This window comes from Pogona vitticeps, chromosome 6 (assembly GCF_051106095.1).
Source record: "Pogona vitticeps strain Pit_001003342236 chromosome 6, PviZW2.1, whole genome shotgun sequence".
Classification (NCBI taxonomy): domain Eukaryota; kingdom Metazoa; phylum Chordata; class Lepidosauria; order Squamata; family Agamidae; genus Pogona; species Pogona vitticeps.
Genome location: NC_135788.1, coordinates 86,487,678 through 86,515,446, shown reverse-complemented (window position 1 = coordinate 86,515,446; position 27,769 = coordinate 86,487,678). Strand labels below are relative to the sequence as shown.

Below are 27,769 nucleotides of genomic sequence, written 5' to 3'. Positions count from 1 at the left end.
ATAAACCTGAAGGATACACTATTGTCATTTTCTGTATAAACTGCAGTTTAACGTGACATCCAAACCAGCCCAATGCAAGGCAGCTAAGTTACCCACCAAGCCAAAGGCATGTAAACATAATTTCACTGTTGCAGTGATGCTGTTTTAGTCTTCAATTTTGTCTTCTGCTACAAGCCAAAAAAGCAATTCAGTGTTTTGCTTCCATTGTATTAATTTTGATAATGCCCAAGTTAATGTTGAGCATATTAATTTACTTGTACATTATAAGACTACTATTTGTGTTACAAGGTAAAGGGAAGGTTTTTTTCCTTCCTGTGAAGCAACTTCAAGAGAGCTTTTGGTATAGACACTGAAAAATTAAGAGAGCATCACTATATGGGCTTAAGATTTTTCCAACATTTGCTTGTAATTTCAAAGCTAAGCAATAACTAAACCTATTACTTTCCTAGCAAAAGGAACACACGAAAAGCCTGAGGATTTCTGGGCACAGTACTAAAAAATCACTTTGTATTTATTAAGGATGACAATCACCTGCCCTCTAAATGTCAGAGTTAGAGACAGATCCTATTAGCTGTGGATTTTATGTTTTCAAAAACAGAGATCAGACATTATTTGCTGCTATGTCCCCGCAGCTGAAGGTGCAATCTGAAATTTGCATATACCTATTGAGGATTAATCCATTTAAGTCTTCTATCTCCTCCTACACTGTGACTAAATGTAGACTACTTTCCCCATCAAGCCAGCTTTTTCTCTTCATTTCTCCCTCCTTGCTTTGCTTAAGTGCCCAGAACAAGCAGTTCTGAGGACTTAAAATCTGATTCAATGTTTTCTGATTGTTTTATTTGTTCTATTAAAAGTATAGCTAAGCTGCCTTTTCTATAATCAAACTGTAGTTTCATTCTGCTTAGCATCCAGCCTCATGAGTTGTTCTAAGAGCCTCAAAGCTGATTTATGGTGTTTCTTCTATTTTGACTTGTTCAATTAAAAGTATTGCTGAATTGTGGTTTTTGAAATCACCTAACTGTAATCAAATGTCAGTGTGATCTTATTTGCTGCCAAACCAAAGTAGTTCCTTACGAAATGTCACATGAACTTAAACTGCATCCTTATTGGTTGTTTGTGACATCATGATTGTCTTACTAAATTCATGTTATGGTTGCTTTCCTATGAAACTGAACAGCTCCATCTGCTGGAGATCTGAATAAATTATTGGATATTTCCAATAAGAAAGTTTTGAAAGCTTACAACGTACCTCAATACCTTCATATCACAAGCTGTGATTTTTAGGATGTGCTAACCTTTGACCCAAAACTTCAAAGCTGCCTCCATGCACACTAGATGGCTCCTTCTTCCAACTGGTACCTTCATAAGAGTAACAAACTTCACACCATCAGGGCTCTCCCTCACCTTTGCACATTTCCAAGCACTTCCAGATACCTTATGGCAGAGGTCGTCAACCCCCGGTCCGCGGCCCATTGCTGGTCTGTGGCTTGACCCTGACCGGGCCAGGGAGACAGACCTCCCCCTGTCCCCCTCCCCCGCACGCACTCGGCGGCGGCGGTGGCGGAAGGGGACAGCCAAGAGCCCGGGAGGCAAGAGCATGGCCAGGTGCTCCAGCTGCTCTCCTCCCGGCAGCGGCGGCGGAGGGGGGTGGGGGTACAAAACCCGGGAGCCCGTGAAGACAGACCTCTTCGTGCCCCCCGCATACACTCCCCTCCCCTGAGCTGCTTTGCACGCACGCTTGCCAGCATGGGCGCTCCCTAACCCCTTCATGCAAGTGGCCCCGCGCGCAAATCAGCTGTGGGGAGGGAAGTCCGTGCAGGGGTAGGCGGGAGGTCTGCCTTTGTGGCTCGGCAGCGGCGGCAGGTGGGAATGGGCCAGACCCGACAGGCAAGAGCATGGCCGGGTGGACTTTGGCTGCTTTCCTCCCGGCAGCAGTGGCGGCGGCGGCGGAGGGGGTGGGAGTGGGCCAGAGGCAGCAGGCAAGAGCGTGGCCGGGTGGACTTTTGGCTGCTTTCCTCCTGGCAGCGGCGGCAGCGGCGGCGGAGGGGGTGGGAGTGGGCAAGACCCGGGAACCCGTGAAGACAGACCTCTCGTTGCCCCCCGCACACACTCCCCTCCCCAGAGCTGCTTTGCACGCGCACTTGCCTGCATGGGCGCTCCCTCACCCCTTCATGCAAGTGGCCCCGCGCGCAAATCAGCTGTGGGGAGGGAAGTCCATGCGGGGGTAGGCGGGAGGTCTGCCTTTGTGGCTCGGCAGCAGCAGTCGAGGGGGTGGGTGGGCCAGAGCCATCAGGCAAGAGCGTGGCTGGGTGCTCTGGCTGCTCCCCTCCTGGCGGGCTCTAAGGAAGCCAGGGTGGGTGCTCCTCGCTGCCGTCAGCAGGCTGATGTCTCCAGATCCGGAACCAGTGGCTGTATTTGAATTTTCCGCGGAGGGTAGCGAGTAGCACCGGCACCAGCCTCGTTGGATCCCATCGGGAGGAGAGCAGGCAGAGGGAGCCTCCCGGCCATGCTCAGATTCCCAGACTGCCGCCGCCGCTGGCACGCATTTATAAAATTGTGTGTGTGTGGGGGGAAGAGTACAGCAGCCTCCACCAGGCGTAAGGTGAAAGAGCTGCCCAGCCCCTTTCAACTCGGAGGCGCCCGCCAGGAACATCTCCCCAAAGGCGGAAGTGGTGGCAAAGGGAGTCCAGGGTCGTCTGGACACAGCCTCAACCCCCCCCCGGGCCTGCGCTTTCCACAGACAAAGCGGCTGACTAATCAATGTCTGCTTCAGAAACATGCCACTTGTGGAGCCTTCCCTTCCATAGCCCACGCCGCCGCCGCACTTTTCTTCTGAAGTCGACAGGGCTTCCTGACGAGCTGGAGAATTCCAGCCAAGTTGGAATCCAAAGTGGCGAGAAAGCAAAGCCTCCCAAACGAACTGGAATATTCCTTCCCCCCCCACTTTACTTCTCGGAGGTGCAAGACTGCAGAGAAGGAGGGCGACGAGGTGAAGTGGGGGCGGGCAGGAGAAAGAGAGCCACCGGCACAGCTTCTCTTCCTTTTCTTGCTGTGCCTCGGCAAGGTAAAGCGGTGGGTAGGGCAGACGAGCAAAGGCTTCTGTTCTGGGGTGGGGAAGGGAAAGGCCAGCAAGCCTTACCGAAACCCAGCAAGCAGTTCCCTTCTCATCTCTGCCCCCCAACCCTAAGGAGGGGCTCCTCGCCCCTGATGGTCTTCACCTACGTCGCGATTGGAAATAGCCCCACCCTTCCCCCGTGTAAACACTCCCTCACCCCTTCAAGCATGGGGTGCGCAGGGGTGGGGTGGGTGTGCGGGTGGGCAGGTGCTCCTGCGCATGTGCAAAGCAGTGGGGGAACCACTTCCCCAACCAGTTTGCGCGTGCGTCGGAGAGCGCAAGTGCGAGGGGTCGCCCCACCTCCCTCAGAGGCTCCACCGGTCCGCACTACAAAAAAGGTTGAGGAACGCTGCCTTATGGGACACTTAAATCTTGAAGTGTCAACAAACAAAAATGCGTAACTTGCAAACAGAGACAGGATCATTTACCTATACTACACACATTTTGCAGTTGCATTGTGCAACCATGAATCTGTATTCAGAGAATCTTGATATTCCTAAAGCAATAGCTTTAAATCTTTTTGCCTACAAATGAATGAGGAATAAACACTATTTGAAATAAATCAAGTAATCAAAAAAATAGGTGCTTGTGTTCCTCATGATGTGCAGAAGCAACATAAATTCCATCCAGTTCACTATTTAGTGCACAAACTGGCTGAAACCGTGTTGTGCAATTATGAAAGTAGTGTTAACTTTTGGAAAACAATTGCCATACACTAAGAACGTCCACAGATAGTGGCCAGAATCCTGCTTGTGCAGTTCTGTGTGGATAAAGCTGATGACGTCATCATCCACAGATTTTACTCTTTAATTAAAACATCCCATCCTAGCCCCTCAGATTCTCAGGCACCCTAATAATCTCTTTCGACATGGGGAAGCTTTTAATGCTTAAAAGCATTAAAGCACTGGTTCTTAACCTTGGGTTACTCATGAGTTTTGGACTGCAACTCCCAGAAGCCTTCACCACCAGCTGTCCTGACTGGGGTTTCTGGGAGTTGCAGTTCAAAAGCATCCGAGTAACAAAGGTTAAGAACCACTGCATTAAAGTATAGCTTTTAAAGCATTAAAAGGACTGGTAGTGGAGATTTTCAGGCATTAAATGTCCCCCATCCCAAGGATTCCAAAGGTTCCTTTGGAACCTTGTAACATGGACGGGTGGGGAATGATTAAGAAACATTTAAATAAAGTACAGCATGACCCCCCGTATCCACGGGATCAGTATTCACAGTTTCACTTATCCACAGTCTGAAAATATTTAAAATATTAAAATAAAACAATGCAGAAAAACTATTTTCACATGCATTACCCAAAATGGCCACGAGAAGGAACCAGGGATCAGGCTATGAATACTTGTTAGTGAAGAATACACAACATGGTCTCTATTGCTCTCTACGGGCCATTTCTGGTAATGCATGTGAAAATAATTTTTCTGGTTTTTTCTTTTACTGTTCTCTCTCTCTCTCTCTCTCTCTCACACACACACACTATTATCTGTAGTTTCCAGTATCTACAGGGGGCTTGGAACCAATCTCCAGTGGATATGGGGGTCATACTCTAACATCTGTGGATGTTTATGTCATCTGCTTTACTTACACGGAGTTCTGAGAACAGGATTCAAGCCAATACCTGCTACATATTGAATGGTATGATTCAGTATGCAGCAGATAATTTCTTAACTTTTGGCAATTCCCTTCTCAAATTTATGCTGTTTGCATAACTGCACAACAGAATTTCAGCTACTGACTCCTTTAGCCAGGAGACAGAATTATTAATTATGCCACAATACAGGAGTCATACCTTTCTGCTGGAGAAGTGAGCATGCTTGCCCATTTTGTTATTAAGAGCCTCCAGGAACATCTCATCTGTGACCTTCCCAACATTCATGCACGCATCATCCAGAATGGCAATGATGCCTTTATGCTGCTGCTCCACCAAGTCGACAATTATCTGGTTGTTGAAGTAGTCAATCTGTAGAGCGTTTGAGGAGAAATATTTACAAGACTCACAAAACAAAGGCAAAAATTTCATACATAAGTCCAGTCTTAGGATGGAGAGGCTCACTTCCCTAGCTTCACCTCAAACAGCAGAGAACACACTTCACCACATAAGTCAGTAATGTTTGTTTATCTGTCTGTCTCTCTGTCCATTCAATTTTTATACCACCCATCTGGCTACCCAGGCCACTCTGGGTGGTTTACAATTACAAAATATAAAACAATAATACACAAACAATCAACAGCAACTGAAACAATGTGAAGATAATAAATAAAATACAGTAAAAAATAAAACAAAGATAGAAAACGGATGAGCAAGCATCTTCTTCAGAGGCAAGTGCTAAATACACCACTTTGAGTCTCACAATGTTCTCACTGACATTCCAATTTCAGTACTGATATTTCTGTTTGACCAAGATGAATCTATTCAACACCTTTATAACTTACAAACAATAGAAGCTTTGCTGAAAGAAAGGGATTTATGCCAGACTCTCTGTTGGCTGCAGTCAGACGCTCATATATTTCAAGTGCCTCTCTCTTTTGCATTTTCTACAAATATGCAATACAGGTACACACTGGTGTCTGAATCCCAGAATCCAGGCACCTCTGAATTCATGTCACCTTTTGACTAGTCCTGTTTATGTACTCACATGTTTCCAAGGAATCCCTTCACGCTGGTATTCTTCCTGCTCTTGTTTCAAAACAAGCTGGATGAAGAGCTGCTGCAGCTTCTCATTGCAGTAATTAATACAGAATTGTTCAAAGCTAAAATAAAGATTTTTTTAAAAATCAATAGTACCTCAAATAGAAAAAGTTTAAATTATATGCTCAATCTTCTTAAGACATCTCACCTGTTATTGTCAAAGATCTCAAAGCCATAGATGTCAAGCACTCCAATGACAGTGTTTTTTCCATGAACTGTGTTGTTGTAGCCTTTCACTGCAATCACATCATTGATGTGCATCACAATCCAGCAGAAAAGACGCTCATATATGGCCTTCAAACCAAAGAACATGAAGGATAATGTTTGTTCTTTTTAAATAACTCAGAATTAATCAGCATACACAATCTATACTCAGGTCTAACTTGCTTCAAATACTGAAATCCTAGTAAGGTTCCTAGTAAAGAGGAAATCACAAAAGCAGCAAAACCAGGGAGCTGGACAGGGGACAGATTGGATTTGTCTTCAGTGTGGAAGGGATTGTCACTCTCGAATTGGCCTCCTCAGCCACACTAGACGCTGTTCCAAGTCCTCCATACAGAGCACGCTACCATAGTCTTTCGAGACTGAAGGATGCCTAACTAGTAAGGTTTAAACAAACCAGCTGTGTCTTGCAGTGCTCTTTTGCTCCATTAATTTCACTGTTCTGATTTAAAATAAAACAAATTCACTAGGTACTAACTCTCAATCCAGTTTCTACATTCAGCACATGAAATGTCAAACTCTTTTCTGCAATGAGGTCTTAATTACGTCACTTTTATACAGTATATTCTTCCATGTGTTTTGCTATAATGTAACTACATGTGTTTGTCTATTATTGGGCATAAAAAAAAAACTGTAGCATTAGCCAATTTTATTCACAAAGATTTTCATGGACTATGACCTACTTTTTAGATGCAGATCCACAAAAGTTGATCCATATAACATTTTTAAAAGTCCCACCAAACTTTATTGACCAAAACAGCCACATCCTATATGAAAAAATTAGTTGCTCTTCCAGGGAGACTCTTCTCAAATAATATCAGTTATATTAACCAGTGTGCCCTAAAATATCAAGGAAGTAATACATCACCAAGGATAGAAAATGCCACTCACTTCCCAAGTCATTGAAGAGCTTGGAAATAGCCTACAACAGCCCTCTGATCCTTAGTGGCAAGAAGTGCCAAAGGTGCAAATCTGACAACAAAGGAGGGAGCCAACCAATGTCCACAAGCAGATAACAAAACTTCAAGTTGGGGGTGTGTGTCTCTTTTGCCGGGAGAAAGACAGGGGGAGTGTGACCCTGTTGATACTCCTGGACCTCTCAGCGGCTTTCGACACCATCGACCATGGTGTCCTTCTGGATAGGCTGGCTGAGTTGGGAGTTGGGGGCACTGTTTTACGGTGGTTCCGCTCCTTCCTGGCTGACCGTGTCCAGAGGGTGGTGCTGGGGGACAGTTGCTCTGCCCCATGGCATTCATGTCATGGGGTTCCTCAGGGCTCGATACTGTCCCCCATGCTGTTTAACACCTACATGAAACCGCTGGGAGAGGTCATCAGGAGGTTTGGGCTGAGGAGTCAGCAATATGCTGACGACACTCAGCTCTACCTCTCGTTTTCCACCAATCCAGGTGAGGCGGTTTCTGTGCTGAACTCGTGTCTGGACCTGATAATGGACTGGATGAGGGTCAATAAATTGAAACTCAATCCAGACAAGACGGAAGTGCTGTTAGTGGGTGCTTCGCCAGACAGGCTGGAGGGCCATCTCCCTGCCCTGAATGGGGTTACACTCCCCCTAAGGGACAGGGTCCGCAGCTTGGGGGTGCTCCTGGACCCCAGTCTAACACTGGAAGCCCAGGTGGACTCGGTGGCCAGGGGCACCTTCCTCCAGCTGCGGAAACTATACCAGCTACGGCCCTACCTGGACGAGCGGAGTCTCATGACAGTTACACATGCACTGGTAACATCCCGTATAGATTACTGCAATGCGCTTTACGTGGGGCTGCCTTTGAAGACGGTCCGGCGACTGCAGCTGGTCCAGAATCGAGCGGCGCGGCTGGTGAGTGGTGTGGCCGCCAGGGAACATATCAAGCCGATTCTATATCAGTTACATTGGCTACCAGTTGCTGCCCGGGCCCAATTCAAAGTGCTTTTTTTGACATATAAAGCCCTAAACGGCTTGGGCCCTGGATACCTGAAGGACCGCCTCCTTCCATATGAGCCTACCCGGCAGTTAAGATCTAGCCAGGGGGCCCTTTTGAAAGAGCCGTCCCTCAAGGAGGTAAGAGGGACGGCTTGTAGACAAAGGGCCTTTTCGGCAGCTGCCCCCAGACTATGGAATGCCCTCCCGACTGAGATTCGTCTGGCGCCGACACTGATGACATTTCGGCGCCAGGTCAAAACCTTCCTGTTCCAGAAGGCTTTTAACTGAAATAATATTAGCTGTGGGTCCGATGGCAATTTTATATATATTTTAATTGTATTTTAATTGCTACATAACTTTATTGTATTTTAAATGCTGTAAGCCGCCCAGAGACCTTTGGGTAGTGTGGGCGGCATATAAATTAAATAAATAAAAATAATAAAATAATAAATAATAATGATTCACCTTTGCAAATGCATTTCTGCCATAGGTAGCCTCCTGTTCTGTATGCTGCTTCTCAATGATGTCTCGACCAGTAGCAACTGTTCGAAATAGTAGGGCCTTCTCCACCAAGTCAGTCTTGGTCGACAGCAGATCTGCAATGACAGATACTAGCTTGCTGTTTTCAATCACCGGTGTCTCACCATCCACAGAAAACTTTAAATTGCCCTGCAGTAAGATGAGAAAGGATTTATTCATTCTACTGCCCTTAGTGATGGAAACACAACTCTGATTTGGCAAAGCTTTCAAACAGATGCATTTTCCTAACGCAAACCAAAGGGAAACAAGGGATAATCCATTTTTATGTTTACCCAAGTATCTCTTGCTAGAAAAATTCCATGTACTGTGTAACATATACTGCTGAACCTTTGTTCAAAGGACTGTGCATATAACAACTGGATAAAAAAACAATGTTGGTCTAGGTAACTGCCTTTTTTAAATTCCCAAATTGTCATACCTAATCTGTGCTATTTAAATTCTGTCTTTTTAATGCAACATCTGGCTTTCTATCTGCTGCTGAATTGCAGCATCCCATGCCAGGCAAAGACTCTTGGGATTTGCAGTTCAGTAACATCTGGAAGGCCAGAGCTGCTCACCTCTGTGCCAACAGATCCGTGCAGATCATTACAGGAAATTCTTCTGGTATACTGGCTCAGCAGGAAAAACATCCAGCAGCTTTTTTCATTCTGGTTTAAAACAGGGTGTAGGGCAGGAAAGAGAAGATGATTCTCTCTCTCTCTCTCTCTCTCTCTCTCTCTCTCTCTTTTTTCATACACTTCATTTGGCTGCTACTTATACTGTATTGTGGAAAAACCTTTATGCGTTTGTGCACAAACCAATATCCCCTTTCTTTCAAAGCTGCAGCTTTCTCATTATGTCTCTCAAAGTGGTCTTCTTGATTGTCCTTGAAATCAACACAGTAATAGGCCTTAGACACACCTTCCTACATTCAGTAGCCCACAAATCTATGGACATGATATCCCGTCCACTTACCAAATGAAGAATGCCAGCCAGAATTTTGAATACTGTCTGTATCTCTTCTGGCTCAAATCCAATCACCTTCATGGCATCAGAAACAGCTTTGAACTCAGTACCATCATTGATAGAACACTGAAAAATAAGCAGCAACACCAAACATATCAGCTGAGAGCAATAATATAATATGTTCAATACTGACACAGATGGTGCTACGCTGGATGGGGAGAACTAAGAGCAGGAAGCTACCAACAAAGCAACTTCAGTTGCTGCAGTATAGAGCGTCCAAAAATCCAGTGTGCTAGACAAGGTCAATTTATCATCTGACAGAATTTGTATTTCTTTTCATAGGGCTATTAGGAAAAGGTGTTGAGGTTGGAAATCAAGGCCCAAGCCCAAGCCTCTTGATGGGCTTCAAACATCTTTTCCACTCTTGTTCCAATACTTCTCTTCAGGAGAAGATGGGCATGTTTATGCTCTAGGATGAGCCAATATATATTCCACATGTACTTTGCTCTCACCCAAATGCATGCTTCTCCTTTTCCCAGACATAGGCCATGCTTTTTTAAATTTTCTTTTTTATTCAGGCATCTATTATCATTCTTCTGTCTGAACTTTTTATCTGCATTTGGATTTCAGCCATTATGTTGCTTGTTCTTAAATGTGTGCTGGCCCATGTGGGAATCAGCATTTCCTGAATCTGTCTTATAAGCCTCTGTGTGCTTCTATAAGCAGATGTAGATGGGAATGCACAACAGGCTCACTCTTCAAGTTGTTTCTCTCCACACCTAATACGAACCAAGTTTAGAGTTACTTTCATTACATTGTAGACAATGTCTTTTACTACAGCAGTATCTTCCAACATCACACCACAAACAAAGTCATTTTGATCAGTGCGAACTGTAACTGTATTCCAGCAAGATGTACCATTGGTAGTATTCTGGAATATTGCACACCATATTTTTCAGATAAACAAAATTTTCCAGTAGCTGTTTTTTAACCAAAGTTAATCTTTCAGGTATTATGCATACAACTGCCATCAGTGTATAAGTACCACTAGGGATCTAACAGCTGATCATCTCAGCTCAATAGTTTCTCACCAATAGACTATTTACTGACAGAAAACACTCTCACCTTTAGTTGTGCACCAGGACTGATATAGCTATAAGCAGATAAATCCTTATGTAGATGTAAAGAACGTAGAAGCTGCTCAGAACCACCTTGGAGTAGCTGAGGAGAGAGTCAGAGGATCATTTATCCCAGTAAGTGGTATCTTGGAAACCCTGAAAAAGGGTTGCCATAAGTCAGAATTGACTTGACAGCAGATGATGATAATCATTATAACCATCTGCCATCAAGTCAATTCATCATTAAAGTTTGCACAAAAATATCTTCATTATTATTGTGCTTCTTAACAGAAAGTGCAAAAAAATGTTCTAAACACTATAAAGACAAGAAAGTCTGTGCCATCAGGCTTTCAAGTAAACAGACATCAGACAAGAGGAAAAAAGAGTGCAATGAGCAGCGAAGGCAAGCATTGGAACAGCTGCTGGAAAACAGATGGGTTTAGATTCATGCCTCCCTTGCCACATAGTTAAGTGTGGGAAGAAGGAGAGGAAAAACAGCCTGCCATGTACACTGGAGTCAGTACTGCTGCTCAGTGACCTTACTGATATTTGACCTGCATTTAGTATCTTCCACTCTGCATAGCCCTATAAAACAGTTCTGCCTCCTTTCTCCATCCTATCCTCCCCATGATCAGTGATTTGGAGTGAGATGGTTTTTCAGTGTTTTCAGTGTGCGGTTTGGATTTTGCTTGACATTCAAGAACTCACTGTTATATTTGAGACTAAAAATATTTTTCAACCCTCAATCCTCTCAGCCCATTAATTCCTAACAGATTCCTTGTTTCATCTGAATGTTACTCAGTAGTTCCTTGAATTTGGAAGAAGTGAAACTAGAAAGAATACTCTTTACTGTTTTAGGCATTTCGGAAAAAAAAATCTCAAAAGATTAAAAGTGAGAGAAGCTGTAAAATAATCTCACTTTCTCAGTAAAAAATTTAGACAAGGATGCTTTAAGAAGACATAGGAGAGAAAGGTGTAATGAGGAATCCATAGGAACATTTACCAACTGAATGTTGCCATGCTGATTGTTATTTTGAAAGGGACTGCTCTAAGGGCCTACTTACTACTTCACTGGAGTCTGGCACAGGCATCCAGTTACCATAATTACTTACAGGCAAAGCCATGGAGTTTATGGAAATTATTTCCATCTGTATGCCAGAACCAGTGTAACCATCTCCTCCAACAAAAATAAAAAACACAGTTAAAATTGTATCTGGTTGAGGGAGACATGGAAAGCTTGCCCTTGAGGAAAAAGCTGGAAGACATGATCTCTAAAAGTTGCTCTCATAGCAAGCATTAACGTAGCTAAATGTCTATCATTCTCAAGCAAACAAAAAGTATACTCTGTGCAGATTAGGGAACAAAATGGGGCACAAGATGTTGGCAGGAATAAAAATACAATGAAAAGTATTTTGGAGGGCAAATGATAAGTTTCTCCTCTGAATTCACAGACAACAAAATGGATCCTTATTTTACAGCTATATAATGGGCAAAGAAAAGCTCACCTGGTAGAAGGAATGAAAGTTGCGCTCTCCTGGCTGCTGAACAATCACCCGTGACTTTAGAAAATACATAAGGGAGAGGAAGAAGAAAAGTCTCATAAAATATGCCTGCAATTCAAGTTTTTTAAAATCTCTTCCCAATGATAGTAGTGGCTGTGCCCTAGGAAAATTTTGCTGAGCTAAGGATAACCTTAGAATAAAAATTCTTATTCTCTACCTAGAAAACCCTGGAAAGGGTTGTCGTATGTTAGAACTGACTTGACACCCCCCCCCCCCAAATTAAATGACTGGATAGCTCAGTGAGTTAGGTATCTGGCTGTGGATCCAATTCTGTGGATTGGATTTCAATTCTCCACTGTACTCCTGGGGGAAGAGCCAGCATGTATGGGCTTGAGCAAGCCGCTGTCCCAGGATGCCCCCAGAAGAGAGGAATGGTAGGTAAACCACTTATGAGTGCTTTCTATCTAGGAAACCCTGAAAAGGATTGTCATAAGTCAGAATTGACTTGATGGCATACAAGGGAACTGCTGGATAGCTCAGTGGTTCAGGTATCTGGCTGTCAATTGACCTGCAGCACACAACAACAGCAATAACTGCTACTACTACCACTACTGCTATTGTTATCGTAATCATCATCAAATTCTTGTTTATGTTATTATCTTCTAATAATAAGCTCTTTACAAGATTGAATGTATTGCCACTACGACATTATGAGAGACTTAGAACACCAAAGTAACTCATCAACCTTCACTTTTAATAGGCCCAGGGATTCTGCATGAGATGAACATTCCCTCCTGTTAGTTCCCCAGCTAAGCACATCCAGAGCTACACACACTGTGTCTGAATCTGTAAGTTCCATTTTGCCATTGCATCTAATTGTTGTTGACAATGATTAATTCCTATTTAAAGCTAATTAGGAGAGCATCAATCATTCTGTGAAATTAAATTATATGAGTAAAGTCCCATTCAGTCATTAAGTAGAATGTGGAACTCGTATTGTTGAGGGCCAGTGCATTAGCCCCAAGCACCTCCAAACATCACACTGAGCAAGGATACTGAAATGTCTTAAGAAAGAGAGGCTGCTGTACCCAAGTAACTTTGTCCATGTGAACCAAACAAAAAACAAACAAACAAACAAAGCCTAACCCAGAATCAGGGTGCTGGTTCACATGGGAAGTGGCCTTCCACTCTTCAGACCATTGTGTTCCCACATTCCAGCAGAATGTCAGAGGGGGTGAAGCTAGCACACTCTCCACATGTGGTCCACACACTTTCTTAATGATTGTACAGGACTTTAACCTTTGCTTTGCATGACTGTACTACTCCCCACATAAAGTATATTGGGCACAATGATAAGAAGCCACTGGCAAATCCTACTGAAATCAAAGGCATCTCACCTTAATAAGCAGTAATCCATCTGTCCATACTTCATCAGCATTTTAAGTACTATAAATTTTACAAGCCACTATAAATTTTACAAGCAACTTCAACACCAATAATATTTTATGATTGAAGTCCAGGGCTTTTGGCTGCCTATGTGGTGAACAACATAAAGCTCTGTGAGAGGAAGTGTCGGGCAGGTTTGCCCAAGAATTGCCAGGCACTGTCCATCAACAAATATCTGGCTGCAAATATTCCCAAACAGGGAATCTGTTATTAGCATTTAGGTAGCCTAAGATTTCATGGCTTTTCCAGAGTGAGCAGGCCCTACCCCAAATTAAGCAACTGGGAATTCTAAATAATATCACTAGGCCAACAAAAACTTTCAAATGGTTTAAATTTGGGGGGTGGGGGTGGGAAGCCAGTTTCACAAAAATACTTCATCACCAATTAGAGTTGCACTATCGTCTGAGGTATGGCACTATGAGTACAGTAGCACATAATGCCATCTGTTTAAGAACTCAGGGGTGTAGTGGTAAATTTGGAACAGCATCATGACAATCCCTGTAGCCAGGCCCCTCAACACTAAGGAAAGTTGAAATACGCAGATATCTGGACTGGCTTTTAACCAGTTAGAGACAGGTTTCTAGTGACCCTAACGGTTTATTCAAGACCCTATCATCTGGCATTGGAACAGAGATAAGTTGCAACAATATACCATTCCCAGGAAAATTGATTTCTCTTCCAGCTACTGTGAGGACTGCAAATGAGCTCTAGAGAAACAGGGAAGTCTGACTGGGGAGGCAAATGATCTCACAGATCTACTACTATCCTTGGGTTTGAACTCTGCAAGCCTGGTAGTACTACCTCATTGTAAGTACTCCCACCATGAAACTGGGCATGGAAAAATGTGTATTCTGTAAACTGGCTTCAGACTGACACATGCAGATGTTAAAAATGACTTCAAAAATGATTTCAAACACACATCAGAGGTTGTTACAGAAATACACATTAAAATCAGACAGTTCTTAGAGTCATTTAAGGAAAAACAGCTCCATCATATATCTCATATTAAACATTTCCACCAGCCCACTGAACTTGTAATAGAAAACTTCCTTAAAGCCACTTGACCTCTACTTTAAAACCATGGCATCAGCTGCAATTTTATTTAACAGAAAGATCACCAGATTAAAGTCAACCTTTGGAATTTTGTTGAATAAGGCATGCTCTTATCCTAAAAGTTCTCATTTTACTTCCATAAACCTAGATACACACCAATGTAGTAAAGATATCTGCAAAACAAACCTTTGCCTATAAAAGACCAAAGGGGTCTACATGATAAGACCAACTTACCTTTTCCAGCAAGTAATTATTGATGTGCCCGCCAATTGGGTCTCCTTTAAAATCAAAGTTAATATCCATATATTTTCCAAACCTGCTGGAGTTGTCATTGCGGTTGGTTTTGGCATTGCCAAAGGCCTCTAGAACACAGTTGGATTTCAACAGCATATTCTTCACCCTTTAGAAAGCAGACATGCACATAAACCAGAGGAACAGGAAACCAGGTCTAGACATTATGTATCTGTAGGCTTACATAACAACGTATGATATGCAACTAGCAGAACTGAACACCAGTTGTAATGCAGGACTGAGCAGGCTGTGCCCTTGTGGGAGACACTATGCAGAATCCAGGAAACTGGCCCAGCATAAAGCATTCCCAAGCAAGCAATAATTTAGTACTGGGCCACTTCATTCTTTGTTTGCATCTATAGTCTACTTCATCCCAAACATTAGGGAAAGAATAAAAACAAAAACTAACCCAATCAGTGTCATTATATGGATATTAAAAGTTCCATCCCTCTCCCAATAAAAGAAAGGCTAAATATGATACTCTCAGGATTTTGTAAACTTTTGGGAGCAGGGGAGTACATAGCCATTCTAGGGGCAACCAATGCGTATTCTTGCTCCCTGATAAACACGATGAATGAATAGCAGTGTTCTGAAGATACCCCAGGCAAATACTGCAACTAAATACTGAGAAAGCAGCAGCATATAAGAAGTACAGGGTACGAGCCATTTTACAACTGACTTGCAGACCATTACAACTGAACTCTTGCTCAGAAAACAATACATCAAGATGGGGGCAAATGAGTCCCGTTCAACATGAAGCTGTTGCTGAAGCTTCCTGCCCATTTTTCAAGGACAGACTCTTCTACACTGTACATAACTTTTATTTTTTGTTCCTCGACCTTCCAGACTGTTGATGCCTTACCTTTCAACCTCAGCCCTCTGGCTTGGATTAGTAATGGCAGCTATGTATTGCATGATGTATTTACTGGCTTCTGTTTTGCCTGCTCCGCTCTCACCTGCAGACACAGACAGAAGGAATTCAACATAAGCAAAATACGAATCAGTATCTTCCTGCAGCTATCAATAGAGGGCATATACTGTCCATGCATTATACATGGCACCAGAGCATCTTGCACAATTTGAGCTATTTCTGCTTTGTCTCTTTTTAAATTTGTTAGAATTAGCTTAATATTACGAACATACTTTGAGGTATGCCCCACAGCCCCACATTCTGGCCAAAGAGCATCAGTTCACACAACACGACAAGACATTTGTCTGAGATCCTGCCAGTAAAAGGAAACAGTATTGGACTAGTTGGGTATCACACTGTTCTGCTTTGTTTAATTTTTGTTTTGATTTCTTTTGTTTTGTCGAGCTGAACCTGAATGGAAAGAATGGACCTGCTAGCAATAGCAGGTAAAATCAACTCACTTTCATCTCAGATAAATAAGATGTTTAGATTGTGTTTTGCTTGAAAAAAAATTCTGCCAAACCATTATGATAAGGGCATGGGGGAAACCAAATACCTTGTGGCACAGTGGTTAAACTGCAGTACTGCAGCCAAAAGCCAAAACTCTGCTCACAAATAGGGTTCAATCCCAGACAACCAGCTCCAGGCCGACACTGTCTTCCATCCTGTTGAGGTCACTAACTTCAGTACCCAGATTGCTGGGGGGCAGGCAATGTGTGACCTGCATAATTGAACTGTAAACCATCCAGAGACTGGTGTGCCTCCATATTGTCTGGGCTAATTACACACATTATTAAGACTGGTTGTATTCCAAAAGGCTGGAAAGCACGTATCATCATTCCTCTATTTAAGAAAGGTCCCAACAAGATCCCAACAATTACAGGCCTATCAGCCTAATTGATATCCCAGCAAAAATTTATGTGAGGCACCTCTTACATAAATTAGAGGACTGGGAAGAAGAAAAATCCATCTTTGTTGAAGAACAGTCGGGCTTTAGGAAGGGACATTCTATCCTAGACAATTGTTATATATTACAACATCTTATAAACATATATACTATTAAAGGGGCACAGTTATTTGCAGTCTTTATCGATTTAACCATAGGGTTCAATTCTATAAATAGAGATCACCTTTGGGAAAAATTGGCTATGAGGGATATAGATCCAGGATTATTACTATTGTTAAAAGCACTGTATACAAACGACGTTGCCTCACCCAACTGGAACCGGAACCAGCCCCAAAAACTATTATTTGACTAATTTAGCTTATCCTGGAAAGACTGCACAACTACAGACTTGCCTTCTTTTGTGGTGGCCAAGGAAAAGAGAAGGATTCCCAAAACTTTAATAATTCTATAGAAGAAGAAATTTGGGCAGATGTAGCTTGTCATGAAAGCCCTATCCCCCAGTTCATGTGGCCAACCCACTGCCTTTGCTCCAAATTTCAAATGGATGGTTACCATGTTCCTGAAGTAAAAGTAAAAAGTTATTTCAACACACCTGATATCACGATGCATGTATCCTTTGATCGCCTCTTCATGGCTTTGTATGCAGCATCTGCAATGGCGAAGAGATGAGGAGGCCTTTCATACAGCTCCCGACCCTTATAATGCTCAATCATTTCTCGCCCATAGATATTCAAGTTCTTGTAAGGGTTCACTGAAACAACCACTTCCCCAATAAAAGTGTAGATTCGTCCCTTTTCAAACCTAGGTAGAGTAAGAAAAAGATAAAGCAGAAGGTAGAAATTCTTTTTAAAGTGCACAACAGCTTCAGCCTGGTTGCATTTGATCATATTGACTGAAAGATAATATTTGGAAAATATGTGTCACACCAGACAGGTTTATATGCACTATATATGCCTTCAATTTCTTCAAGTAAAAATGGAAGCACTGCAAAGAAAAAGTTTCAGGCCCTTGTGGCAGTTTTAGAAGCTCCAAAATATGCATGTTTGATGTGTTTCATTAACAGTCCTATTATCAGGATTATTTGTCTAGGTTCTACACTAGAACCTAGACTTCTGCACTATGCTAGAAAATCTTCAGTAAGTATATGAAGCCACAAGAAATGTTCAAACATATGACACAGCAAGCAGTAATCACATCATACAACAAGAAGCACTTCAAAACCCTAGGATTTAATTGGGAAACATTAGTTTATGTCAACACCCTATGTGAACAACCATATGAAAAAGCTCTTAGCTTCCCCCTAATATTTACCTGTTGCTAACAAAAATAACTTTTCATACGCATGCCTCTATAAACTCAGTAATACTAAAATAGAAGTCACAACGGTGGAAATACCACAGATTAATCAGATCTTGCTTCATTATAAGTTATAGTTAACACTCTCACCATTTACTCACCCCATCAGCAAACAAGACAGGTAAGCAACCCACCTACAGTAGCACAGATAATCAGCCCAACCTCAAACACACATGAGTTCTGGGCCTGTAGAGAGACTGTATCAGAACTTCCAGAGCATCAAAAAGAGTTCTAATTCATGAACATGACTATCCCTCTGCCATATGGCCATTCTAGACTTGGAAGAAAACGTCCTTCCTTCCATTTCTTGGTAACATGACAAGCCTCTCTAAATGCATACACACATCTACAATGGGGGGAAAGGTCAGATTTAGAAACATGGCATCAGGATACAGAACTCAGAATCCTGTCATTTATGAATGGATATAAGGCAAGTCAAAGTATAAGGAGCTTAATTCACTTGCATGCCTTGCTGATGTAAAATCTACAATAAAGGCAGTTTTTAAGAACATAAACATGTTGGTAGGCATTGGATCAAAAAGCTCTCACACAGCCTGACCAAAGGTATTCCCTATCTTGGAATGTGATTTTGCACCAGTAGGTGTAGATTTTTAAGTCCTTTAAACAAGGGCTTGACCACCATAGTAGAAAAGACTAACTCTAGAAAGTGTTCAGAAACTCCAGAGAGTCCAAAATGCTACAATCAGATGGTTTTCTGGGGTTGGTTACAGGGAATCACATAATTCCCTATTACAGTAGCTCCACTGACTGCCGATTTATTTCCAGGCACAATTCAAAGTGCTGCTTTTAACCTATAAAACCCTAAATGGCTTGGGTCCAAGCTATCCGAAAGACCTTATCTGCCTTTATGAGACTACCAAGTATTAAGATCATCAGGAGATACCTTTCTTTCTATTTCACCACCCTTACATTTGACGGGGAAGCAAGAGACAGTCTTTTCTGTTGCTGCCCCCAGACTCTGGAACTCTCTCGCACATGATGCCAGACTGGCCCCATCTTTGATGTCCTTCCATAAACAGACAAAGACCTTTCTATCCAGCCAGGCTTTTCTTTAAAGCCTGGTTGACCAAAGGGATTTTTAAAGCGAGCATTTTATTCTGTGTTTTACTTGTGTTTTGAATACTGTTCTTATTATGAGTTTTAATACGTTAGTTGATAAATGCTTTTTAAATATTGCAATAATTTATTATTTGGCTTACTAACTGGTAATTCTCTGACGCTCTAGAGACTTCTAAAGTATTCCTATGCATGGGCACAGAACCTACATGTGACCACACAGAGACCATGAAGAAAGTGTTGCTACTATTAAAGTTTATGCACCTTGTACAGTATTTTCAGAGTTCAAAAGATTGAGAAAGAGCTGATCTATGAGTTTTCCATAAGATGATCTGAGAAAGCGTTTGCTCTGCAGCCTCCTCTAAAACACTTTATGCATATCAATTTTCATTTCCGGCCTTCTGTAACTAATAATAGCTCTTTACCACTAGGTGGGACCAGTATACTTCCTAATCCATTCTACAGGACCTGACTGTTGACTAAACCACAAACCTGGCTCTTCTCAGACACAGTACCATACCCTTAACCACACAGCAGGATATGACAAATCCCTTTCCACTGCTCCATTTCAAAAAAGAACACCAGACCAAGTATGCAGTGATCTCAGTTCACTCCCTATTCACTGAAGTGATGTTGTACATTTATGCCACAGAGCCTTCTAATGTTTCCAATGGTAGCCCACTCCCACTACTCAAAGGTGGCTTCAAAATGAGTTCAAAGTAACTTCCAAACATAAATATATAGTTGTAGAAAGAAATCCCAGCAGTCCTTAGTCAAATGAAGAGTACAACTTCCTACTGGGAATGTTACACTGGAAAAAAAATCTGTCTTAAAACGTCTTAAGTTTTTTCATTTTGTCATGCATGTTAAAACCAAAAAGGATTCCTCTTTGAAAACTGTATCCTTATTAACATTCAAACTTTTCTCTTACTGAAAACACAGTTGATTCAGTGGGGGGGGACAGCAACAAATTTCAGGTCCAGGTACCATGAAACGCTCACTATTCAGAACTTTCTTGCCAAAAGCAATTTCCTTTCCACCTAGTGGAAAAGTTCAAGGTTACTAACTTGCTCCTAAAGACAAGAGTTCTATGTTTGATGGAGATTTACTGTTCCAGACAAATCTGAATGCTTGTATCCTATACATTGGTCTCTTTTTCACTTTTGCTTAGGAAGTATTCACAAAATGCTAAAAGATTTACAAGTGAAAACTAAGCAGCCTTCCACCCTGCTCAAGTCAGTTTTCAGTGCTGCCAACTTTACAAAGTAGGAAATGCCATTCAGTGTGCACTTGGAGCCTCTCCTTTCCTGTATGGGATAAAGCAGCAAGGGCAGGGCGAGGCAAGGATTCCCCACCCCCAATAAAAACTCCTAAACACGACACCTTATCCTTTAAAGGACAGCACAATATATATTTAATTCTAAGGCTGCCAAGAGGTTAGAAGTTTATTGGCTTGACTGGAAAATCACCCTCTTGGCCTACTGTCAGATTTCTCTTACACACACAGAAACCAAGATAGCTCAATAACCTGTTCTAAATTATTATAGCAATAGATGCAGAGACAAATGGGAGGATGTACAAACTGCCCAAGAGAAAACTGAGTTTGGCAGCAATCAGAAGGAGGAGGAGGAGGAGGAGGAGGAGGGAAAAAGGGATTTTATGCTAATACTGTTATTTGAAGTGTTATAAATCATCATCACCCTTTAGCACACACAGAACAACTACATATCCAAAAACCACTTAAGATTTCAATCTTCTGAATATCTTTAATGTCTTACACGTTGCTACTAGAACATCAGTCAAGCTGATACGTCTGTAAGGTAGCAACCACAGGATGCGTTTTTATCCACAATATGGGACTTGGAAAAAGCTCTTTACGTGACACACTGCAATTTCTGCAAATTATAGAACAAAACTCTGAGAAAATAAAAACCAAACCACAGAAAGCAAGAGGGTATGGTCATGTTCCTTCCAGTTTGCGTCAATGGGCAGTTCCTCCCCCACATGTGAGGGCTGCAGGGTGCAAGCCAGCTGTAAATACCTCTTTTATCTGTAGTTACTATGAAGGAACAGAAAAATAGGCACTAGAGCAGGCTACAGATCTGGTGTCTTCTGCCAACAGACCCAAGAACAAACTGTTATGTTACCATTGCCACCTGTTTAGATTAATTTCAGCTGATCAATGGGCCAACTTCAGTTACTTATCCTATATACAGAAAAAGAAAAAGCACTTGGGGGGGAAGTAACTTTCACTCAAACATCAGCCTCCCCCTGGAACAATCTACACAACAGGTTAATTTTCTGGATACCACTGTGAAACTATAACATGGACATCTCAGCATCATGCTGTGCCAGAAACCCACTGACAGATATACCTATCTGCTCTCTTCCAGTTTCCATCCTGAACGGACAACGAAATCCATCGTATACAGCCACGCCCTAAGAGACAATAGCATCTGCTCTGACCCCTAGAATAGAGACTCCGAACTCAAGGATCTACACAACATGCATTCCTCAGACTACAATACCCACCCCATATGATTAAGGAACTAATCAACAAAGCAAGACGCATACCCAGAAGTAACTTACTGCAAGACAAACCCAAAGAACAAAATGACAGGACATCACTAGTTGTTACTTACAGTCCACAACTGAGACTACTCACATGCATCTTAAAAATCTCCAGCCCATCCTTGACGGAACACCTTACTCTCCAAAGTCCTTGGTGAGAGACCCATACATGCCTGCAGACGACCCCCCAACTTCAAGCAAATGCTTATACACAATGGACCACAAAACAGCAACACAGAGAAGGGTACTTAACCCTGCCACAGACTCAGATGCCTACTCTGTCCAAACATCTATTCCAGCAACACAATTACAGGACCTAACAATGACACACACAATATCAAAAGTAGCTTCACTTGCTCCTCAGCTAATGTGATCTACGCTGCTTCTTTGCCTCAGTCGTTGCCTCCTGCTGTTGCTGCTGAGCCTGTGAGTGGCACTGGAGGAGACTGCAGCAGCAGGAGGAAGCGGAGACGGAGGCAAAGAAGCAGCCGTGCTCGGCCGCCTCTCATGGCTGCCCATTGACTGCTCCTCTGCCTCCGGCAAGGATAAAAATTAGGGGGTCATCCTATACATTGGGGAATTTAATACATGGAAAAATATGGTCATACTTCTTCTATTATGTACTGCCACTGTTATTTTCTTCACAACTACTAAGCCCACCTCTGATCACAAGGTTCAAAGGTAAAAGCTGTCAATATTCCCTATATTAACACATGTGATTCCTCTGTCATCTTCTTTCACCTTTATATTTAATATTATCTTTTTCCTCTCCATCTTGAGTTTTAAGTGAATCCCCAATTTTCAAACTCCACCCACCCCCAGCCCTCTCTCTTCTCACTCCCCTCTCATCTTTGCCTAGGCCTGGTGTCTGTTTTCTGTCTCCTGAGGAATTTTTACAACAGAGCCAGCCACTGGCAATGGTGCGGCTGAAAAATATTGTAAATAAATAAATAAATAAATAAAACAATAGAAGCCATATACAGAATTACTACATGTAAATGTAACATACATTCAAGAGCCAATCAATATTTAGTATGAAACTGGTATTTCATTCAACATTTAATTCTTTTTCTTTCTATATGACTTACAAAGTGGACGTGCCCGCAAATGTTCACATTAAAATATAAAAGTTTTAAATGCCATGTTTTTGTCTTGTTGTTTTTTTGCTTTGTTTCTTGTTTCTTTGGATTTTGCCTGATATGCTTGCAAAGACTACCACGGCTATCTCTTTCAATTAGAAAAAAACAATCTGTTGCAAAAAGAACATTTGTTTTTCTGTATTTAGGATAAAGCAAAATTAGGTATCTACACATGCCTGCTCATATTTAAAATAAAATTCAATCAAAACAAAAAGGTTAACTATGCCAGACAATCTTAGACTGGACATAAAAGGTTTCCGGGGATTTTGAAAATCTGTGAAACAGCTTTAGAAGGGGAAACAGTAGGAGTGTCAGGCAAAACAAGATACAGGGCTGGACCTACAGTATTCAGCTGCTTTCAGACTTAAAAATGGGATGTACTGATGCACATCATTAATTTGTTTTAATTAAAATAACAGCGAAGTATATTTATTTATTTAGTTGCATACTGCCACATTAGTGCAAAAGCACTATTCTGGGTGGTTTACAATCAACCAAAACAATAAATGTAAATAAAAACAATAAAATAACAGTCAACACATCAAGTGGCTGAAACATAAAATGAAATATGGTACAGGCATATAACCATATAGAGGAGCAATGAACGGATAATGCAGGGTTGCCAAAAAAGGCCTTTCTGTAAAGCAGTGTTTTCAATGATCTTTTAAAGGATGGGAAGGAGGGGGCCAGGAGTAGTTCCACTGGTAGATGAGCCCACAGCGTTGGAGCCACAACAAAGAAAATTCTACTTCTAGTAGAGGATTTCTTCACCTCTCTTGGAGTGGCTACCTAGAGGGGAGGACCTAGCAGGTCAGGAAGATGAACTTAGAAAAGGTTGACAGGTAATGTGGTCTCAAACCATGAAGGGGTTTATAGGTGATTATCAAAACCTTGGATCTGACCTGGGAGGCAACAGGTAACCAGTACAGGTGAGCCAATACTGGGGGAAAGGTGGTCAAACCTGAGCATACCAGTCACCAATCTGGTTGCCACATTCTGAATCCATTGCAATCTCCAGGTGAGACCCAAGGGAAGCCCCATGTAGAGAGCAATGCAGTGGTCAATGTGGAAAATGATTAATGCAATGTCCTGAGAAACTCCTTGCCCAAGAAGGAGTGGAGTTCGGCAATATGCGTCAGCTGAATGAAGGCAGTTCAGGACACAGCCATAACCTGGGACTCCCAAAATAGAGCTGGTTTCATGAGCATGCCTAGATTACAAATTTGATTCCTGACTGCAAGGAAAATGCTGTCTGGTCTAGGGAAATTCCTCTCCAGCCTGTTCAAGAAGCCTCTCAGGAGCAAAATCTCTGTTTTGTCCGGGTTCAGTTTGAGCCTGTTAATCCTGGCCCATTCCAAGACCAACCCCAGGTTGCGCTCAAGAGTCCCAACTTCATCCACTGCAGAGGTGGAAAAGGAGAGACAGAGTTGCTTATAGTCACTGTACAGAGTTGCTTATAGTTCAAATTACTGATGACATTCCCCCAGCAGTTTTACATAGATATTAAACTGCATTGGAGATACTGAAGACCCTTGGGGCACCCCATAATTGAGCGTCCAGGGAGGTAAAGGTTCATCCCCAACCTGGATGCTCTGAACACGGAGGGAAGGACTGGAACCAGCCAAGAGCCAGTGCCCCGATCCCCACCTCTGAGAGCCTGTTCAGGAGGATACCACGGTCAACGGTATTGAAAGCCACTGAGAGATCAAGGAGCACTAACAGGGAAGATCCTCTCCTATCGGCCTCCTTTAAAAGGTAACTGTGCAGTTTGACCAGTGTAGTCTCAGTACCTTGTCGCAACCTGAACCCAGAATGGATCAAGGCAGTTCTCATTTTCCAGTTATTACTGGAACTGCCCCACCACTACTACCCACTCAATTACTTTGCCCGTGAAGGAATAATTGGTGATGGATCTGTACAGTAGTTGTTAAGGTTGTCCAATGCAAAGTGAGATCATTTAATAATAGGTCAAATTATGGTTTCTTTCACTCATGAAGGAAGGCACACCTCCCTCTGTGAGAAATTTATAATGTTCACAGCCCAATCGACCATAACAGAGTAAGTGGGCTTAGTCAGCCATGCAAGGCAAGGGTTCAGCGAGGAGGAGGTGACTCTGCAACTAACCAGCACCCTGGAAGCCTCCTCCGGTGTCACAGGGTCAAACTGAACCAACTGGGCAGAAGGGAGGGAGGAAACAGTGATCACTGCTAGATCTACCACACTGCTGGTGGAGTTAAGGTCAGCCTGGATAGCCTCAATCTTTGACTTTAAAAAGGCTGCAAACTGATTGCAGGTGAAATGATCATAGTGAGGCCGTGAACGGCCAGAGTTGTTGAGCTCACAAACCACCCAGAAAAGTTCTGCTTGACAGTTCAAGGCCTCACCAATGATCTTAATATTAAAGGCCTTTTTCACCAGTTTTAAGGTGAATTCTGACAAGGAGAGGGTGTTTGGAAGCGATTGTGCCAATCACCTGGGTCACCTTTGCACACCATCTAGCAACCTGGACTTCACAGGATCATCAGCCAGATCAGCTGGATACCCTCCCAAAATCCATCAGGATTGAGAAGCTTCTGAGGACAGACCATTTTACTCTGTCCTTTCCCCCCACCACCACCTCCACAATAGGAGCTGATGTCCATAGAGTAAGTCTCAGCAGAAATTGATCAGTCCAAAACAAAGGGAGGGAAAAGATCACTTTCCACTTCTGCAGACAAGGTCCAGAGTGTGACCTGCTTTAGGTTTGCCTGGTCAAACCTTTCCCCAGTATTGCCTCACCTGTACTGGTTACCTGTTGCCTCCCGGTCGACCTGCTTTATGTGTCAACCTGCTTTATGTGTCTATATGCTGAGATAGACCCAAGGCAGTCATGGTCTCCATAAATTCTAGGGCTCGACCCAACAGATGGGATTCAGTACGAATGCTGAAGTGCTCAACTATTGATAGTCTTGGTGGCCACAACACAGCAGCCGAAATTGTTAATATTATGATAGTTTTAATGAGTTAGCAATGCATATATGGGAAAAGGCACACAAATCTAGCCCCCCTGTTTCGCTGTCATTCTGCCCACATCTGTCTGAGGTTAAACCCCAACTAAAAAAAGGACTGAACTCCAAGCTGCTGTTCATTTTCAAGAGGAAAAGCAATATTTCTCAGCATCTGCTTTTCCAGAACCTGAAAAAGTAGCTTGTAACTTGTTGCTGCTGCTGATGTATTTAACGGTAATTTCCTTCCCTCATTCATTGCTTCCAGTGCCACATAATGATAATTTGTACTATGACTTAAGAAAGCAAGGATGAAAAGTTTTATAATAGGTGTAACAAAGCTAAGGCCATGAACAGAAAAATGGCAGGTAGTTCATGATAGGCAGAATCAATATGACTCAAAGATGCTTCAATACCTCTAGAACTTCCTTCATGAACGATATTTGGAATATTATCCTTAGGACAGTTTCTACATGCTATACAATAGCATCTGGGTATAGAAACCATGTGTCTTATTTGAATCAAAATTCACCATTAACTTTTACAGCATAAATTCCAGGGGAAGAAACAGGCCTTGTGCAGGGGAAGACTATTTAGAGACCTCTTTTCTCTGGCAGTATTATCACAGTAAGAGGAGGAAGGGTCCCTAAAAATGAGTTGATTGAATAACAAACAAGTAGTAAACATTCTGTGATTTACACAATACAGTATCATTTATTATCATCAGGATCAGAGTACTCATGCACCCATTTTTACCAGGTATTTACCAAGCAATTGCAACATTAACCAAAACTGGCACATACAATTGTGTACAAATTGACTGCAAATGGGACCAAAACCACAGACAATGCTATCTGAATGTAACTCTCTTCTCAGACTTGAGATAGCATAATTTATTCAGTCTTGTCTCAAATTCTACCCAGTCTTTCCAACTATTAAACCACTACAGTAGACCCAAAATATTTCTTATAGGTATTCCGAGCTGTTTTTCTAAGCAGCTGGCCTTGAGCTGCTGATGTTTGATCAGATGCTCCATTGTTCTCTTATAAAGAAAAAAAATCTACATTTGTCAAACTCTAATTTGATGCTGTGCTGTGAACACTGGGAATTTGTAAACAGAACATTGTTTTTGAGGTTCAGCTTTTGAACATACTAATTTTGATCCCAGAAATAGCAGGCTTTTTGAAGACTGTAAAATGCACACAGACCACCAGTGGTTCTTAACCTTTGTTACTCGGATGCTTTTGAACTGCAACTCCCAGAAACCCCAGTCGGGACAGCTGGTGGTAAAGGCTTCTGGGAGTTGCAGTCCAAAACTCCTGAGTAACCCAAGGTTAAGAACCAGTGCACTAAACTAAACATGCCTCATAAAGCCACTGATGTAACACAAATAATTTATTACAGGATTTTTTCCCATTCCATCATCTCTGTTTTTATTTTTGTTCAAACAAATTGTTTGTTATTACAATGGCATAATCTCATGCACAAACATGGAAATGAACTTTCTAGTTAATTCATGACAAGGCAAAATAATTTACAACCCAGGAGAAATTGTGAGCACAATATTATTTCTCATTAGAGGTTTTCCCTTAAATTCTGCTCTTTTATGAGATGCTGTTTTATCACTGAGTTCTGTATATTAACCCAGCAGTACAGAAACTGTCCCATAAGGTTGCTTATTATAGGCAACCTTTTAATGAAAGCAGCTGTATTTCCACACCTACTATTTTAATTTTAAAATAATGTTAATGATAGGTAATGACAACAGCCAATATGGCAATGGTCAAGAGAATGTTCTCCAGTGCAGAACAATAAGTTTCATCATGATCAAAGTGTAATATGTACTAATAACATCATTAACATTCTTACAAACAAGTTATCACTATGGTTCTGATGTGTATTCTAGCTTTGAAAATTGCATTGCTAAGAATCAAGGGGGGAAAATCCAAAATTGCTAAAAGAGACCAAACTGCAGA

The 27,769-nt window shown here is 42.2% G+C and overlaps 1 protein-coding gene across 1 annotated transcript in view; it reads right to left on the bottom strand.

The window, feature by feature from the left end:
• MYO1D (myosin ID) overlaps positions 1-27,769 on the bottom strand; it is a 218,128-nt gene that overhangs the window by 151,252 nt on the left and 39,107 nt on the right. The window contains exons 2-11 of the mRNA XM_020798051.3: positions 17,259-17,467; positions 15,712-15,805; positions 14,793-14,958; positions 12,063-12,116; positions 10,565-10,660; positions 9,449-9,565; positions 8,420-8,623; positions 5,963-6,108; positions 5,762-5,876; positions 4,915-5,085 (exon numbers count right to left, since the gene is read on the bottom strand). Coding sequence (XP_020653710.1) covers positions 4,915-5,085; positions 5,762-5,876; positions 5,963-6,108; positions 8,420-8,623; positions 9,449-9,565; positions 10,565-10,660; positions 12,063-12,116; positions 14,793-14,958; positions 15,712-15,805; positions 17,259-17,467 — 1,372 coding nt within the window. The remainder of the gene's footprint in view (positions 1-4,914; positions 5,086-5,761; positions 5,877-5,962; positions 6,109-8,419; positions 8,624-9,448; positions 9,566-10,564; positions 10,661-12,062; positions 12,117-14,792; positions 14,959-15,711; positions 15,806-17,258; positions 17,468-27,769) is intronic.